At 38.3% G+C, this 18,903-nt stretch overlaps 1 protein-coding gene across 1 annotated transcript in view; it reads right to left on the bottom strand.

Annotated features, from left to right (window-relative positions):
* Positions 1-18,903, bottom strand: part of LOC128743855 (angiotensin-converting enzyme) — a 257,876-nt gene that overhangs the window by 12,451 nt on the left and 226,522 nt on the right. Inside the window, exon 10 of the mRNA XM_053840536.1 lies at positions 6,531-6,671. Within this exon, the coding sequence (XP_053696511.1) occupies positions 6,531-6,671 (141 nt within the window). The remainder of the gene's footprint in view (positions 1-6,530; positions 6,672-18,903) is intronic.

Raw genomic sequence — 18,903 nt, 5'->3', positions numbered from 1 at the left:
CGCGCATAAAAGACAATGAAAAAACAACGACGAAAGAGCGACGATAAGGCAGTAAAACGATAAACAACACGACGAAAAAATTGCAAAAATAGACATAACGGAAAAACGTTAACAAAATATGACGAAAATATGATAGTAACAAACAAAGAAAAGATCAAAACAGCAATAAAAATATCGACAAAAGCGTCAAAAGCCGTCGAAATAATCAACGAAATTTGCCAAAATCAGTCATTGGCAGTCAAAAAAAGTACGGACAAATGGACGACGGAAATAACATGAAAACACGATGAAGACGACGGAAAAACGCCAAAACAGCAACAAACAAAAAAAAAACAAAAAACAGAAAGCGAAAAAGACATTTGAAAAGCGTCAAAACAATGCCAAATTATGCAGAAAACTGACGAAAATATGCCGAATATACGACAGAATTATCGGGTTTCTGTCGTATATTCGGCATATTATTCATATGACCACGTACTATAAAGACGGCAAAGTAGCGACAAGAATGGCAAAACCGACAAAAACAGCAAATACGACAGAGAACAACAAGGAAAGATTTAAAAAGCACCAGAAAGACGACAAAACTTGCAAAAAAGCACGAAGAATATCGGGCAGAAAGACGACGCAAAAATCGAAATGCCTAACAGATGATGGAAATGTGATGTAAAGATGGCAAAACGACCATGAACAGAGGACAAAAATTAGACAGAAAGATGACAAAAAGACGGCGAAAATTCATCGAAGAAACACCGAAAAGATAACATAAGAACGACGAAAAGACAGCAACAAATGCCGCTTATTGTTAGTTGGTTTCGAGGTACGATGCTGGTCTAACAAGCCAGTCGTCGTATGTTCGAATCTCGGCTAGGCGGTGCTGCTAGATAGAATCAGTAGGATGTTTGCACTAGCCCCGTAACTGTCCTGTACTCTAGTAGCCGACTACGAAGTCTATCGATGAAGAAGGGTCAAGTCTTAGAAAGGACGTTTAATCCCACGCTTTGCTCATCAGACAACCCCCCCCCCCCCTCCGTCGCTACGCCCATGGGATGGCATCGAAACAGTGACAGTTCAATATCAACTAAAATATTAAGTTCAATTGCAGTTCTGGTTTCAGCTCGGACTTCATGTTCGATGTCATGTAAAAAGTCAAATTCAATTTTAAATCCTATTTTGAGTCTAACTTCCCAAGTAATAATTTCAAGCTTTATTACGTTCCACTAGTGGTTTTCATGACCAATTCCATAAAACCGCTAATAAAACTATGAGCTCCACCAGAACTTTCTGATGACTGCTATAAAACTGTCTTCCGATTAAGTGACCCACTGTTCAGAAGGTTTTCATAACATCTATAACAATCAGGTCACGCTCTGCTGAAACCGTTTATGCTTTTCGCCGCTTGACAGCTACCGCCATAATCCAATGAAGCTTTACGCTACAAAGTTATAAAGCATACAGATTGCTCTGGTGGATGGCTAAATTCGTCCGCCAGCTTTGTTAACTTGAAAATATATGCGTGTGCAGAAAAGTAAAACTTTTACTGTCAGATCATCCCGGTCGATTTGGTTTGCAGCGACCATAATAAAATATTTTGTAGAATCATTAATCAATTTTAGTGATTTACATTGTTTTACAGCATGTGCGCATTTAATTTTATCGTGAAAATTCAACACGCCATCGAAATTATGCAATTTTCGAAAACAGGTTGTTTGAGATGCTTCCTGTGACAGGAAAACCGCTTGATAATAACTTTCTTTCTGTAAAACACTTTGCTTTGATAAATTTTTCTTCGCGAGCTAAAACAGAATACTAGAACATGGCGTCATAATAACTTCCTGCTTATTCGTGGTTCTCGAACAAATTACGGTCACAATCAACCATTAACAAGTGTATGTGGCGTGTTCAATCTTTGTAATGAAGTATTTGATTTGAATATATCTCGTACTATGTTAAAGAAAAAATATCGTTATGTTTTGTCTAGCTTATAGGTATTAAATCAGTGTATGTATGTGTAAAGCAGAGTAATGTTTGTGAACTAGCTATTAAGATTGCACTAAGTTAAACTGTTGTGCTGTAGGATGTTATGTTATCTGTTGTACAAGTTAAAAGATGAGAGGTTTTAACAGTTTTATTATGGTTTTACAGCTAGCTACAAGTGTATTTTGACTCGTGTCCTCTTGGTATTGCGTAGTACCATGATAAAACCAGAGGTAATCATTAATACCGCAATAAAACCAAGTAAACCCAAGTGGCTTTAGAACTGTTACTTCGGTTTATGTCCAATTTGAAACTCAATTTTAAGTCAAATTGAACCTAAATTAAAGTAAAGTTTTAAGTTCAATTTCAAGTGCAATTTAAAATTCAATTTCATGTGCAATTTAAGTCTAGTTTCAAGTTTAGGTCCTATTTCAAGTTCAATATCATTTCCGGGTATGAAATGGGGAAGGCAACTAGGAAGAAGCGCCCAACATAGCTCTAGCCATCCCAAGCCCCTACCTAGCGCCTCCACGTGGCCATACCTGGAAATACTTCAATTTATCTAATTGAGTAGCCAAGCTAGGAGGTGCGGGGTCGTGCGGTTTTCAGTTCCTAACCTTACAAATGTAGTTATAGGCGACCATTAAACCTCACGACTTTATTTTCAAATATTATATGATTTAAACTAATATTTTTGGCAAACTAATCTATTTTCAGAGAGCGACCTTGGCCAATTGCAGCCTGGCTTCTGGTCTAAATGCCATTAGTTCATCCCTGAGGATCCGGAGTATCACTTTATTAGTAAAGATACTCCCAACGACTGTAAATAAATCATTATCTAATATCCATGTATATAAGAAGCGTTTGGTACGGCAGGTCCACGCTTCTTTCCTTCCCCTTGATTTCAATGAGTTGGAATTAGGTATTTTTTCTGGTTCCACTTGATTCCATGGAATTCTCTCTGCGGTACATGCTGCGCAGTTGGCCATGCCGTTGACAAGAAAAATGATTGATTCAAGTAATCGTCATTTTCCAGGATTTCCAGGATATTTCAAGTTCAATATCATTTCCCATTACAAGTCGTATTTCATGTCCAAATTTAAGTACAGTAAAATTTCAAGTTTAAGTTTTAATGCAATTTCAAGTCCACTTCGCGTCTTATTTTACGTAAAATTTAGTGTATAATTTCAAGTGCAAATGCAAGTCGAACTACGAATTCAATTTTAAGATCAATTTAACGTTCAACTTACAGTTTTGTTTACAATCAGGCTTTACGTCTAAATTGGCCTTAGCCTAAATCTAATTTGAGTTCCATATCAAGTTAAATTTAAAGTTTAATTTTAATTAATATTTTCATATTAATTTCAGGTACGTGTTCAAATTCAATTTCATGTCCAATTTAAGTGCTATTAGGCGACATCCATTTAGTACGTCACGCAAATTTTGACCAAAATCAACCCCCCCTCCCCCCCTTGTCACATTTCGTCACACATTCGGTGACCCCCCTGAGAAAGTACGTCACGTCACGGTTACCCCCCCCCCCCCCTTCACAACAAAAAAAAAAAGATATTCATTTCAACCTTTTTATTTAAAGTTATCAAATGAATTACAGCAAATAAAATAAGGAAAATTTTCGAGCTTATAAGTCATCGATTCACGGATTTTGAAGATGATCAGAAGTCGCTGATGTGAAGTCGATTAATGTTTCGCGCATATCCACGTCCTTTACATCCATCCACTCAAATTCGTCTGATCTAGTTGAAAGAATCAGGACTTCCTGCTGACGTCTTGCAGCAACACGCATTGGAAGATTTTGTCATTTTGTGTATTCATTCAATCGTGCAATCATTCAACACTACGTTAGATGCGAAATTTAGCGCAAGTGGCATAAATTCTATTCTTCAGATAGCTTTTGAGTGAGGGGCAGTATAAATTATACCGAAAAACCTTAAAAGCAGCCGTGGAACTTCGGTATGAGTTTATGTTGATCGATTGAGTTTAGCACGAATATCAAGGGAAAACATTGCCGTGGGTCTCTGGTAGCACCCCGTAGCCCCTCAGGAGTTTGTGTGACTGCTATTTGCGGATGCAAAAATCTTTTAGGTAGGACGGTACTCAAGCAGCTCTTCAGCGGTGTACTGCATATTCTGTAAAGCCTTAATGGAGAGTTTATACTACATAGAAGAATAAATGAGTCCTGTTCACACATAGGGGAACTGTGGGTAAGACGAACAGGGTGGGTAAGACGGACAGGAGGTTGATTCTACCAGTTAAGCATTAAAACTGGTAAATGTTTTGATGGGCATCCAACCATCTTGCTAACTCATGATGTCTGAACGTTTCAATCATCATTTAAAACTTTGCAATTTTGATAAAGTACAAAAATACTAAAAATTGGACATGATTCTGCGTTTGGATGTAACTTTTTTTCCATCGGAATTAAGCTTTTTGAGTAGTTTAATTCCAAAATGTTGCCCATAGCATGAAGTATTTCGATTTAATACCTTTTCAAGTAACGTCTGCATTGAAATAATACGTAATTTCATTTGCGTATGCAAAATTGTGAACACTTTAAAAAAATGTATAATGATGGGGTGAAATGGACAACTGCTAGTGTGGGTAAGATGGTCAGTGAACATATTAAAATAAAATTGTTGATTTTGCTTTTTAGTGATATCTCAAGCATATAAATGAAAATTTAACCGGCAAACGTGAACTTCAAACAAATTAGCAGCGGCCAGGCATGAAACAGTTTTTGAAATACTTGTTCATATTGCAGCTGCCAAACAACTTTCTATTGGCTGCCTCTAGTGGGAGGGGGTGGACTGCCCCCTTCATTTTTTGCACGCTACACCACCATATTTTACGTATTCAATTTGTTAAGGGTCAAAAATAATAATATGCGCTCAGTTGGGGCGATTTACAATACATGTCCATCTTACCCCCACACATTGTCCGTTTCACCCGCAGCACTAAAAAAGTTCACTTTTTCGGACCATTTTTAAAACTCAAAATACACATTGAAAAACATTTTTTGTTAAATATTTCACTAGCTCCTTTTGAAAACAATATGTTGAACTGAAGTAAACTGTATTTAGGTTTTATAAATCATAAGTTCTCTGTATTATATTAGCTGTTCTTCTTAACCTGTTCGTCTTACCCACAGTTCCCCTATATGTTGAAAAAAAGTTTTCATTCAAAAAATTTAACTATTTGTTTTAAAATCCATCAGAACGTTAATTTTATAGAAGCCTTCAATAGTAGTATCTTCAAATGAAGGCCAAATTACAATTTCCCGAATAAATTTTTCATTTGATATTTTTTTTCATGTGACGTCACATAACTTCATACCCCCCCTCCCCCCTACGTCACAAATCGTCACGATTAGGTCTACCCCCCCTCCCCCTATAAGCGTGACGTACTTTATGGATGCCCCCTTATGAGTCAAATTTCTTGTACCATTTCAAGTCTAATTTCATGTCTGATTTTAATTCGAACTGGAAACCCAAATTCTATACCAATTTTGAGCTCAATTCAAAGCGCAATTTTCAGTATACTTCAGTTCAGGCTTCACGCCTGAATTGGTCCAAATAAGTGATCAATTTAATTTAAAAATCGTCACTGTGCATTGCTGGAATTGAGGGGTGGTAATGTTGCCATAATGCCATTGCAAATAATTTTTAAAGTTTCTGTCATCCCCCCTTGGAAATTGGCTTGAAAAATCGGGGAGCAAAAAAATAATTTGTAGGATATGAGTTAATTTTTTTTATAAAATCAATTGTCTGTAGGTTCTACAGCCTGAAAAACTCGAAAAACGAGTTGAGTTAACGAAACAGAAATGGAAATTCAAACAATGGAATTTCTGAAAATCGGTCAAAAAAATTTTCTTTAGTTTTTTTTCTTTATTCTCGTAGATTTTTGCATGGAAAATAATATAACATATACCTACATTAAAAGCAAGAATAGATTTGGTTGTCACGTTTAAACTTTAAGTACAAATGCTTAAAACCCATATTTTTTTCGCTCGATTAAAAAAATCTCTTTGTTTTTTTGCCCTCCCCCCCTTCAGTGGCCCAACACCTGAAGGACCAACACATTAAAAAATATTTGTAATGGCCTAAGTAAAATAATTACATAAAAATAGTCTGGGCACGCCAGTGGTACCATGGAAAATTTTGAACTGAAGCTGTACAGCATTATATTATTTTTTAGTATTTAGCTGCAATATAAAAAATAATTGGTAATTAAATGATGCAATAATATTTAATCCAGCAATGTGATCGAATATTTTCTAGCTAAGATCACGCTTACACGCAAGTATCGCGTTATTCCGTATAACACGAAACGAATAGAAATAATTTTAACTGCTTCAATTTAGCCAACAGAAATTCGCACTAACTTCTCATCCTTCTAATTCAATACGAACTGCTTCATCACCCCTGCAGGGGATTTAATGTGGAAATAACTCCATTACAGGGTATTTAGACATAAAAAGCATTCAACAGCACTTTCGCATAGAGAACAGCAAAATAGTAGGTAGTAGAAGGTACACTCACTTGAGTATATTCCCCGCCGCCGGCTGCCGGTAGATGTCACACTTGTGCAGTGGTTTGTTCGGATCGAGTGGGTCGTATTGCCGCGAGGCCGAACACATTGCGCGATGAATTTGGAACTGGAGTACGTTGGAGAAGAAGTATCTGTGGAAGAAAAATGCAATGGAAAAGAAAAAGAAGGCAGTTAGTCATATGCAAATTGTCTCAACGTACACGTCCGTCTGCCGGTAACGAAGTACATACGTACAAAAAACGTACGATGCGATTCTTAAGTGGAGCAGCATAAGAGTCCGATACAACGGCAAGATTGTGAACAGCTTGTTGCTAAATGATTTCCCAATGCAGGTTCGTCGCTTTATTTGGAAACTATTAGCGCTACTTTGTTGCGCGTATTCATCTGGTCGTAAAAACATCTAGATTCTTCAGATGGCGATGGAAAGTGCATCGAAGAAGTGGCTTAAATACCCATATGATATAGTTCAGAAAATCTTATAGCATTCAAATGGCTATAACATCTTGATGGGCCGAATAATTACACTTAAGCCCTCTAACGAGGAGTACCAGCGGTGAGATACGTACCTATGCCAAAATCTGGCAAAAAAATAATAACAGCCGTGCGGTGAGAACAAAACTGTTGCATTTCGATACACTGTAAACATACAAACACTTAGCTTCAACGAAGAATGTTTGCTAATCGGCTACTGCATCAGGCCGCTACCGCTAATTAAACAATGTTTGCCACTCTCGAAAATGAGCAATAATAACATAGGCTGTAGGTTTTTACTCTGCCTGGCAGACAGCCAACCAAAAGTAAACTAATTGCCAACTTGCACCAGCAGCTCCCGAGATGAAGTGCATGCGTTGAGATTCGTAATGGGCGAAATAGAAGTTTGGATCAACATAAATCAAGGCTGTTTGAAATAAAAAAAAATAAAAACATCGGCTTGGGAACATATGACCATAAAAATGTACTAACAGTTTAGTACCTTAGCAAGGCAATCCGCGGTAGCAGATAATAATGGGTTTAACCAACGGTTTCGCTGACTAGTAAACTGACGGGACTGTGATTGATGGGCGACGACGGTCGCTGGCTGGTTGCTGTCTTGGTGGAGTAGAAAGAAGAAAAAAAAAGCGAGCCTGTTGCCCAACGATTTGGCAGTCCGTTCGGAGGCAGTTCCTGAAATGTACGCTCACAGAACGGGGCAAACTTAACTAAACGGCAAATCAGCAGGTGTATGAGATCAGCTGACTGGCAATGCTAGGTATTAGGTAACGATTTATGGGCCTCAATTGCTAGATGCTAGATGATATCTGTCTGCCGTTGCTGCTGCCGCAGTTGCTACTTATAGGAGGAATTGATTTCAGATTGGTGAGTTTCCTCCTTTCTAAATCGACCGTTCACGGGAAAGCTTAACCAGGCAATCAGTAAAATTGCGAATTTGCATCTATAAACACTGTCTTGGTCGAATCAGCGGAAAAATTAAACGACAATCGATAGTAACCTCGGTTTGCTGGTTAAAGGGGAAGACCGTATCCTGTGGCGTAACACATCAGTTTACGACGGAATTTCCATTTCGATGAAAGGGAGCTGTAATTGAAATGTTGTACCATACCCGTGGGAACGTAATTGTCGTAACTAGCATTTTTTTGCGTTTGTTGTGACAGTTACGTAAAACAGTGCATTTCCAAATATGTTTCTGGCTCAACGAAATAGTTAAAATGTACCACAAGGTGTAAATAATAGAAGCGTTACCGGATACTTTTGGCAAAAGGGGACAAGAAATGTCCGCTTTCTCGCCAGAACTACTCCTTTCTTTGCATGCTAAAACAAAATGCCATGCGTCTCCATTGCATTATCATAAAATTCTATACAGCTCCATGCTGTTTGTAAAGGTTTTTTTACAAATCAATTAAGAAAAAATGTAGATTTTAGTATCACCTACAACGTATTCGTAGATAGGAATCTAGTCAGGCATTTAAACTAGCAGACACACTTAGTTTATCAAGCTTAACCAGCAGAATTGTATGATCGACTCAATCAAATGCTGCCTTTAAGTATGTCACGTTTAATAAATTTGTCCGTTTCATCTCCCTCTCCAAAAAGAATAAGAAATACTACTGAAAAAAAAAAATAAAATAATAAAAGTTATAAATGCTAAAAAATTTGTAAACCAACATTATAAAATGAATACTCCACAATTACAAAATAATCTTCACGAGAGCATAGATCATTTTAAAACACAATATCAGCATGGTAATGGTAGAAGCTTACGGATACTTCAGTGGAATATTCGCGGAATGAATGTATTGGAAAAATTTGATAACATACTATATTTTTTAAACGATTGTGTTATAACAGTGGATGTAATTGTAATTGGCGAAACATGGGTGAGAGCGGATAGTGCTTCACTTCTTGAAATTCCCGGTTTTCAGTCTCATGCAGGGAATCATCTCATGAGGGGCTGGCGTTGTACGTTAACAACAAAATAGTGCATAACCTTCCTTTGATTCTCATAGATTTCATGACGTCTTGGAAGGCTGGTTGCATGATGCAAAAAAGAACACGCCATGTTTCATTGTAGGAGATGTAAACGTCCCAGTCAATCTGAATGGCAACAAAGTTGTGGTTAAAAATAAAAATTTATTAGAATCATATGGCTTCATATGCTCAAATTCAATTCCTACTCGGTCAGCCAGTAATAATGTCCTTACTTTACTTTAAATGAAGATTGAAACAAAATATCTAAAAAAAAGTAAAAAGAAACCCTTACGAAGCGAACCTTCGAATAATGCTTAATCATGTGACAAGAAAAGTTGAAGCCACAAAAAAAAAACAAAACAAGAAATCATATTATGAAACGCTTCTGAGTACTACCTGTCTGTCACTCAAAACTTTGGAAAAATATTAACACAATCTTTGGGAGGTCAAAAGGAAAGGAATCAATGAGTTTAATTCAAAATGGAAGTAAAATTTCTGATGCGCAGCATGTCTGCGATATTTTTAATAATTATTTTTCTAATATTGGCACCAATCTTGCACGTAACATATCAAATCCTTTGAACGTTAGTCCTACTCTGCAAGTATTAATAAAGTTACTGCTCTAATAAAAGAATTAGATGTTAATAAGAGTTCAGGCCCGGATAACATACCGGCAAGAGTAATAAAGGGCAATTCACAAGCATTTGCGTTTATTTTGTGTCAAGCCTTCAATAAAATCCTTGATACTGGTGAATATCCCAACTGTTTTAAAATTGCTAGAGTAGTACCAATTTTTAAAGCAGGAAACACTTTAGATGCCTGTAATTACCGTCCAATATCTACATTATCGGTCTTCAACAAGATCCTAGAAAAACTAGTTGTAGCTCGATTATTAGATTTTTCGAAGGCAAACAATTTTTTTTACCAATTCCTATACGGCTTTAGGCAGAAATGTGGGACTACGACAGCTATAACAGAGCTAATGGACTACATAGTTATCGAAATTGAATCGAAGAAACTTGTTGGAGGATTATTCCTTGACCTTAAAAAAAGGCCTTTGATACCTTGAATCACAATATTCTCTTAAAGAAACTGGAATTGGGTCCTAAAGCCCTATGTCGTTTTTAACTTGAATCGATGAGGTTAGGGTTAGGAACACATATTTTGATATTCAATTTTATATTTTTAGGCTATTGCCGTTAAAAACCTTTTTTTTAATTTTGCAAAATTTTGAACAAAAAATAAACATTTGGGCAACTTTATATAGACAAACTATAGTTGGGCATGGTTGTGTCAAGCGATGTCTAGACAACACGAATTATAAAAAGAAACCATAGTATGTCTTGAAATGTCACGGAATACTTTTTGTTTACTTTCACGTTCATGTGATAGTGTATCAAAAAGTCAAAAGTTGCAAAAAGTCAGTTTTCGGATGCAACACCCGCCATCGAGATGCGACCGTGTTTGGTTAGAAACGCACAGAAATTTTTGGTCAGCCGTTCGCCTTACTGCTGATGCACGTAGGAGTAGCAGAACATACCAATCTGATTGATTATACGGTGTCAGTTTCGACTGGCGTTTTTTTTCATACTGTTCTGCGGGGTCGATTGTACCGAGATTATACTGTTGGCCATCAGTTTGACATCGTTTAGTCGTTCTTAGCGCAAACTAGATTTGGACAAAGTCTAGCATCGATGGACTGGAATACATTGCCCGAATCAAAACTTTTATCCGATAACTACACTCAAAATATATTTCACGTCGAAGTTACCTGAAAAGTTATGTGAATATTTTCCATCCAGCTTTTCCTGTACTATTTACGTGATTTTCAGGTAGTACGCACGCATACTAATGCGTTAACGTGAAAATCAGATAGATGTTATTATTTTTTCCAATAACAATCAGCTGAAAGTCACGTAAATCCGTGTAGAGAAATTTACGTGATTTTTCACGTGGAAAGGACGTGTGGATTATTTTGAGTGTAGTACAAATTTGATGTTCCACTTCCTCACGACCAGCAAAACGCAGACAAGCACAAGAGACAACTGCGAAGCTGTAACTGTCAAAACGATCAACTGCTCTAATGTCAAACCAGAGTTGCCAGTGACAAAAAGTTATCATTGTTGCCAGAAACGTGTTATTTTCGTTATGTCAAGGAAGATCTCTAATGTCAAGGGAGAATAAATTACAATATTTTTGTTTTTTAATTTTTCAATGCTCTGCATCTTTTTAAAAAAGAAAAAATTATACTCTGGTAGTCATAATGGGAAGCTTTATCGTTCCTTCTAAAAAAATCATCTTTTTATCACAAATTTTAGGACCCAATTAAATGGAATAAGACGAGCGGCAAACAAAGTCATTCGCAGTTACTTAACACAAAGAATGCAATTTGTAACGATTGGTGAGGCACGTAGCACACTCCACAAAATTGATGTTGGGGTGCCTCAGGGTAGCAATATCGGTCCATTGTTGTTATTGATTTACATCAACGATATTGGAAATTTAAACTTGAAAGGAATACCCAGTTTATTTGCAGATTCTTGCTGACTATTTTGATGCTAATTTACTGTCACTCAACTTAACTTAAAAAACAAAATACATGGTTTTCCACTCACCTAGGAAAAAACCCGCCGATCACGTTAAGCTATGCGTCAACGAAATATCTATAGAAAAAGTTGATGATTTCAAGTATCTGGGTTCAATTCTACACAAATAATAGCCACACAGTTTTATCTATCTTAGCCTTACGTGATATGCAAACTGTTATTCACATGCCGAAAGTTTTACATCAACCAGACTATCACCATAATATGTCTTTAAACAATGCAAAATACCCGACGAGCAAATCTCATACAGCGTGATAGAGCCAAAACAAATCTTGGTTAGACGCGAATTTCATTTTTTGGTCCTTCAATTGAATTAAAACAAATCACCAACATCGATCTGTATAAATTCAAAATTAAACAATATTTTAGGACAAACAAAATCAATTATATAATTTGAGCGTATCAACCCTGCCTATGTAAAGTAAATCGTAAATTAAATTTAACTTCTCTCTACCAGTAGCTTAATCAGAATTATTTTTAGTTATAGTTATACTGGGCCCCTTAAAAAGGAATATTAAATTCCACTGGGCGCCCATCAAATAGCTTTCAAATAGTTTTATGTATCCTCTTTATGTTTTCCCCAGCTTAAATTAATTTCTTTGTTTAGTGTGTTGTCCAGTTCTCTTCTGAGCTGAGGTTTCTGTAAGTGTCCGATACCAGGGGGCTCTCTGTGTGAGCTTTTTGGTAACGGGGGTGAGCGGAGGGTTAATTAGAAAAAAAAAGTTATAAACATTCCAGAGAAATATTTAGCGAACATATTACATTCACGGTTTATGGTAATGGTTTCGTCGTTTTACAGTCAGTTTAGAAGGGAAGCCATTTTCCTTATGCTTTGAGTTTACAAACTTCTAAAAATTATTCGGATTAAACCGAAAGTTACGCTCTGTTTTCCGTCCACTGCTTATGTAGAATCTGTTGAGTTTTGTGTTTTTGACTTGCTGCTGTAAAGCGTAGACGATTAGAAGAATTTTTATTTCTATGATAGGCACGGAGAGCAGACTTTCGCAAACGGTTCAGCCAGGGGAGCTCAGTGTTTTCCCAAGCGGGCTTACGACGTGAGCGCATTCGAGGATAATTGCCGTCTCGAAAGTCGAATTCGGCAGAAGCAAAATCATCAATAAATGTGTCTTAATGGAGACTATGGTAAAAACTAATCATTATGATGTTCTCGCTCTCACTCAATTCGTTCATGTATTCCGTGGGCAAAATTACTGGTTTGAGCAGGCTTCAAAGTAACTAGACCTCTCATGTTTTCATGGCTTTAATTTTGTTATATGTAATATGTAATATTGTTATATGTTATATGTGTACCTCTTCGTTTGAGACCGAATAGGTTGGTGAGAAAATTCAATTACATCATCATTTACATATTTGGCCTTGAAAATGGTCAATGATTGGATGATAATAGAAAGCCTTGGAAGCCATTTACTTTGTTTGTTCGATTTAATCGACGTTTTTCGACGAAATAAGTATGAAGATTTAAATTACCAGTTAGTCCGGACGTTTCGAGCTACTACTGGTCTTCGCTCATCATCTGCGGACAACTTTTTCGTCCATTAGGTCCATTAGGACTAATAACGTTGATAGCAGCAACGTGTAGTGCTACGGTCTATAGTATCTGGTAAAAAACATGAAAATTAAAAGTCGACCAACAATTGCGTATATTTTATGTTTTGTAAACTTATCCACGGTGCCTAATTCTGCGCACTCTTTTGCCCACGTTCCTAATTCTGCGTATGTTTGTTCCTAATTCTGCGCACTTAAAAGGTAGCAATAAACACTCATACCATGTTGTTTATGTCTTTATACGCTAAAAGCACGTCAAAAATCCGGCATTAGCCATTACCATAAATAAATCCAAGCAGGCTTGGCATACACTTTTCGCTTCGATTTTGCTCTTTTGATTATTGCACCTCTGCGTAACAAAATTTGAAAAAGTGGTGTATGAGGCATTTGTAGAGCTGGTAATTATCTATAACATTGCTGAAGAAAGTAAAGCTTTATCTTTAGTATTTACGCCGCTGTAGGGCTGCAATGCCGTTGGTAGCCAAAAGAGCGCTCTTTTTGCTACCAACGGGGTAGCAGCCTTACAGCGTCACAAATACAAAAGATAGAGCTTTACTTTCTTCAGTAATATTATAGACGGCTTCCAGCTCTATAAATGTCCCATACACCACTTTTTCAAATTCTGCTTCGCTGAGGTGCAGTAATCAAAAGAGCAAAATCGAAGCGAAAAGTGTATGCCAAGCCTGAATCCAAGATATGGCGTTCTTGTGCTGTCCAGGTGGCACAGGAATATTGTTATCATTTTCATTGGCTTATTTTAAATATTTTATTGTCGATAACATGAAGGGCGAGTTGATTCGGGTTTTCTGCATACTGAATATTACACTTTAGACAAATATTAAAAATTGTGTTTTCATGTAGAAACCACTTCGCCACTGCCTGACAGCTCCATGAAGTGCACAAAAAATTTATTTGTTAAATGAAGTTGGACATTCAAAAAAAATCAGAAAGCATAGTTCCATAAGTTAGCGCTCGTACGGACCTCGAGTCGCAATACAGGAACGTCCAATCAATGCAAGTTGAAGATTCTACTTGAATTTTCATGCCTCTATACCTCTGCCATTTGGGTGAGGTATTCTTTCGCGATTTCTTCGAAAGATACATTACTGCGCAGAATTAGGAACATGAATAAAAAATCTGTGCCTAAATCTGCGCACTACTGCGTCGCTATTTTCCAACGAAAGGCATGCAATCACTCTTTTTGTCTAAAACATGACTAAAACTAATTATTCTTTCTAACTATGCTGGGTAATTTGATCATTGCAAGTAATTTCGATCATAAATTTGTTAATTTTCTAGAATCACAGTTTTAGCGTTGGCGCTAACGACGTTGTTTTCTGACGTATAAAATACTTTCAGTTTCAGTTTAATTTATTTCGTTGTCAAATATTATGGCCCTTTTGTGAATAATGGCGTGATATTCAACAGGCATTTATAAAAAAATAATACAATGGTTATAGTTATGCACAATGTTGAAATGTACATATATTAAGAAAAATGCGCAGAATTAGGAGCTGCGCAGAATTAGGAGCGGTCACGGTACCTATTTGATTTATTCAGGTCAGAACATGTTTCTAAACGGTCGGGTACCCCACCTTCTGTTAATGTCCTAATTTCAGTTTCTTCAAAAAAGGAAACCTGATATGTCTGATATATTGACAATGCCAAGGTTGCTTCCGCTATTTTTTTTAGATTCGATAGGACAAAACTCGTTCACCCTATAAACCTATTATTGCAAGTACAAATAAACTAGCTAATGTGACAGCTTTTTAACCCAGGTTGGCCAACATTTCTTGCCAAAATGCCACCGCGGGCACATGGTAAGGTTCAAGTTCAAAAGAGATCAACGCCGAGGCTAATCCACACTGGCATGCTATTGCCAGCTTGCGAAACACCAAAGCGGTCACGTTTTTGCCACCAGGCCAACCACGAGGAATTTTTGTTGTTGCAATTTTGTTAGGTTCTGTCAAACAGTTCAGCCGATCAAAGTCAGTTCTTTAGATGGATGTTTCATGCTACCACAACGGCGTAGCACCCAAACTCCAAAGGTCGTCATCGTTCCGACCTTAACTTGACGTCCAACCGCCAATAAGCGTGTTCGTTTTCTGCTCCTCTGCAAATCGTGACGAACCGTGCGGGGCACGCTGTGCTGATGAGGTTAAATTCGAATTACCAAATGGATCTGCACTACGCAGTGAATCCGATTTGTTGTTTACGCTTTAACAGCCTCGCGCATTGTGGGTAATTATGCTGAGCGAAACCGTGCCCAGTGGTTCGGACTGACACCTTTCGGCCAGCGGCATCAAATTAATTTATGGACCATTCAGAGCGGAAAAGTATACCATTATATTATTAGCTAATGCCCACTTTGGTGGGCGACCTTTCGCTTCTTCCGTGGCGGCGCTGCTTCGAGATCCCATCAGTTGCGGGGTTGCAAACAATGAGCCTGCGACTGACCAAGGATGAGAATTGGACGAATTTGGTTGCGGCCATGTGAACTTTGGACATTATTCTGCCCGCTGTTCCCATGAGGATTTCCGTGCACGTAGTTGAAAGCAAATTGCTCTGAAATGACACAGAATTCAATGTTTGACTTTGTCAAGATTTGAACTGCGAATGGTAATTAGTCGGATTTTGGGTTGGGTTTTGAGGTAGACCCTTACTTATCGACAGGCTTGAAACCACAGACCGCCAGACCGCAACCGTTCGTTCGTTCACTATCTGGCGGTGATCTTACGCAATTGCTAGCGGCTTGTTCAAGACTTGGTGGCGGCTGCTTCCACCCACGGAACGCAATGTTCGCAGCTCCGCGAGTTTGCGAATGGCCGTAACACGTACGCTCCGGCGGCAGCTGCCGTGAGATGCATAAACTTACCGCCCGGTGCCTGTGAGAGTGAATCATATCAATAATTGTGTGACTTTTGCGCTGGAGCATATCGGTTTGCTAAGTTACGTGCCACAGATCACGCAAATGAGTGGCAACCGAAAACAATCGCAGCTCAGCATGATTAGTGTGATGAGAACTGTTACGCGTAATGTCTCAGTTATCTCGCTTCGGTTTGCTCGAGAACTAATTGTTCTGTGGCGCGATAATGGCATCGATTCTAGCCCAGAAGTCGGAAAACCCCCAGAGCCCAAGCCCAAGCATAGAATGTGACCTTCGGGGTGGAAAATACACCATAACATGGTTATTGTTGGTCGATTGTTAGTTCACTTTTCTAGCCCTGCCGACAGTACAAGGTCAGCAATTGTGCAACTTGACAGTGTTGTAACAATCGTGACCAATGTAGTAGAGTCAGTTGTTTCGGTCGCCAAATTTAAACAATCTGTCTTAATTTGAACCGTTTACAACGGTGCCTTCGAACTCGAAGCCGGCTCGAATTGCACGCATAAGATTAATGCCTTTCACGCCGTTGACAAATGAGTAGGAAAATTTCTGCCGCATTTGTTTGCGGAGACGCAAGAAGGAAAAAAATCGTCAAATTAATTTATTACCTTTCAGATATACAATCTCGTGACAATAACAACGACGACGACTGGCGAACATTAAATAATACTTGTTCCCCGAAAAAAAACTGGTTCACTTTTGTGACACCAACCAGCTAGGTTCGAATATGTAGATTATGTCAGTAAAATGAAAAGGAAAAATTGATTAACGTAAAACTGGAGCGACGATCGAGGGAAGGTGATAGTGTGGTTGTTGGTCAACCGTTTCATCAGAGCTCGTTCGAAAAGCCTTAACATTTCAACATAGGGCCGGTTACTCTCGGCGATGTTGGCATCCGATTCAAGGTCCGCTGCAGCATTTCTTTCACTCTCGGCGTTGTTTATGCTGCAGTATTAAATCAAATCATTATTGGTTCGACCGTTTCCAGCGACCGATCGTGATGAGTCCGGGTTACCCGGGGTCATCGCTGAATAAACAAGTGGGCGCATTGTGATTAAGTGGTTGCAAAATAATGATCCACTATGCTATTAATCAATTGAATTAGTGCTGCCTGCTGCCGAAGGCATTTAGGTTCCTGTGGTCTTGAACACTTTACTATGTCGAAAGCGATGGCTTGAAGCGATGTACTACTATAAGGTCTAGATTTATGCCATCCTGAGATGATGATAATTGCAGTGTCGTGATTGAAATCGCACCTTCTTGTTTTGCTTCGACAGCATTCTTTAGCGACTTTGGAACCGGCCACGGCGGGGGTTTAAGTTGTAACAGAAGACAGAACAGAGTCTTTATTTTGTGACATCGAAAAACTAAGAATAGTCTTTTTTATTTTTTTCTACCATTGAAACTCGCGAAGTGCGGTAACGACCCGATCGCGGAGATCGTATTAATCTCGCAGCAGAAATGTTATATTACAGTTCGATGGATGAGAAGGACGTACCACTAGGGGGAAACATGTAATGTAAAGGCCATAGAAAACATGCAAGCTGCACATTATATCTGCAGGCGCTGCCATTGAAACTCGAAAAATGAGTGAGTCACTTAGGTAGGATAAATAAGCGAAATGAATATTAGTTTTTATTATTTTTTATATTATACTCGTAAGTCTATTCAGCATTAACCTCTTCAGGAATTTTCCTCCTGTATCCAGTGAACATATCAGCCTACAAGGCGCTGAGTCCCATGCTGTCTTTCCTGGCTTAGTCAATAGCACCAGCTTCTGAATCTTCCTCCTGTCCGGGGAGCTGTCATCTTCTTCAGGCATTTCTGCAGCACTATCTTGAACACGTCCGGGAAAGAATCGGTTATAATTTTCTCCGATTGTAGCTTGTTTCAATCCGTGGATCCTCCAGCTTGAAAATGAATGCATGAAGATTGCAACCGGGCAGGACCCGTCGGGAAAAGCCCAATACAAACCCAATAAAAGGTTCGGTCGGGAAGCGCTCAAGGCCAACGATTGAGAAGGTTGAATCCAACTAACCAAATAACCCGAGCACTAACACGTCAGTTCAAAAACAATTTACTGGAATTGAGTACTGAAACGACTATGCGTCACATAACAAAACGGCGAGACATTTGAGAGAAGGCCAACTTCAATAAGACAAATAGGAATAATTAAACTGCTGCACTAACTTGAAACTATAGCTTAAATAATAATTGTTTATTTTGCACAAGGGGAAGATGTGGCATCTTGTTATTTATACTACGTTATAAGGTTTTGCCTGAAGTGTGTAAAAGGATGTTTTGACGCGATATTTTGTAAACACCGGTAGCGGTAGCGTAACTGGTCGGTAGACAGAATGTGATTGAGTGTGCAGTGGATGCTTGCGGAAAAACAGTTGAATGGCCAGTAATAGATATTTGGTCAGGTACCACAAACACCTTTGATTCATTACTTTCTACTGTCATCCGGCATCCTTGCGACACGGCCGGCCCACCGTAGTTTCCCAACTTTCGCCAGGTATACGATGCGAATCTCTCCACGTAGTGCCTGCAACTCATGGTTCATACGCCTACGCCACTCCGCCAAAAATAGTTCGCAACACCTTTCGTTCAAATATGGCAAATGTATGTATGTCTTCCGTAAGCCGTCCGTTCCGTCGATTGTAAAATCTTCCGTTATTAACATTAATTTTCAAAGGAACTTATTTTTAAGGGGTGGGAGGTATATGTGGCCAGGTATCATCGACTTACTGCGCTTCATTTTTTTACAATTTATTTGATTTTGACGTAATACTACGCTTTACCGTAGGGCGTCATTCCATAATTTAGATTCTCTCA

This window comes from Sabethes cyaneus, chromosome 3, assembly GCF_943734655.1.
Source record: "Sabethes cyaneus chromosome 3, idSabCyanKW18_F2, whole genome shotgun sequence".
Lineage (NCBI taxonomy): Eukaryota > Metazoa > Arthropoda > Insecta > Diptera > Culicidae > Sabethes > Sabethes cyaneus.
The sequence above is the reverse complement of the archived record's forward strand: the minus strand, read 5'-3'. Positions and strand labels throughout refer to the sequence as shown.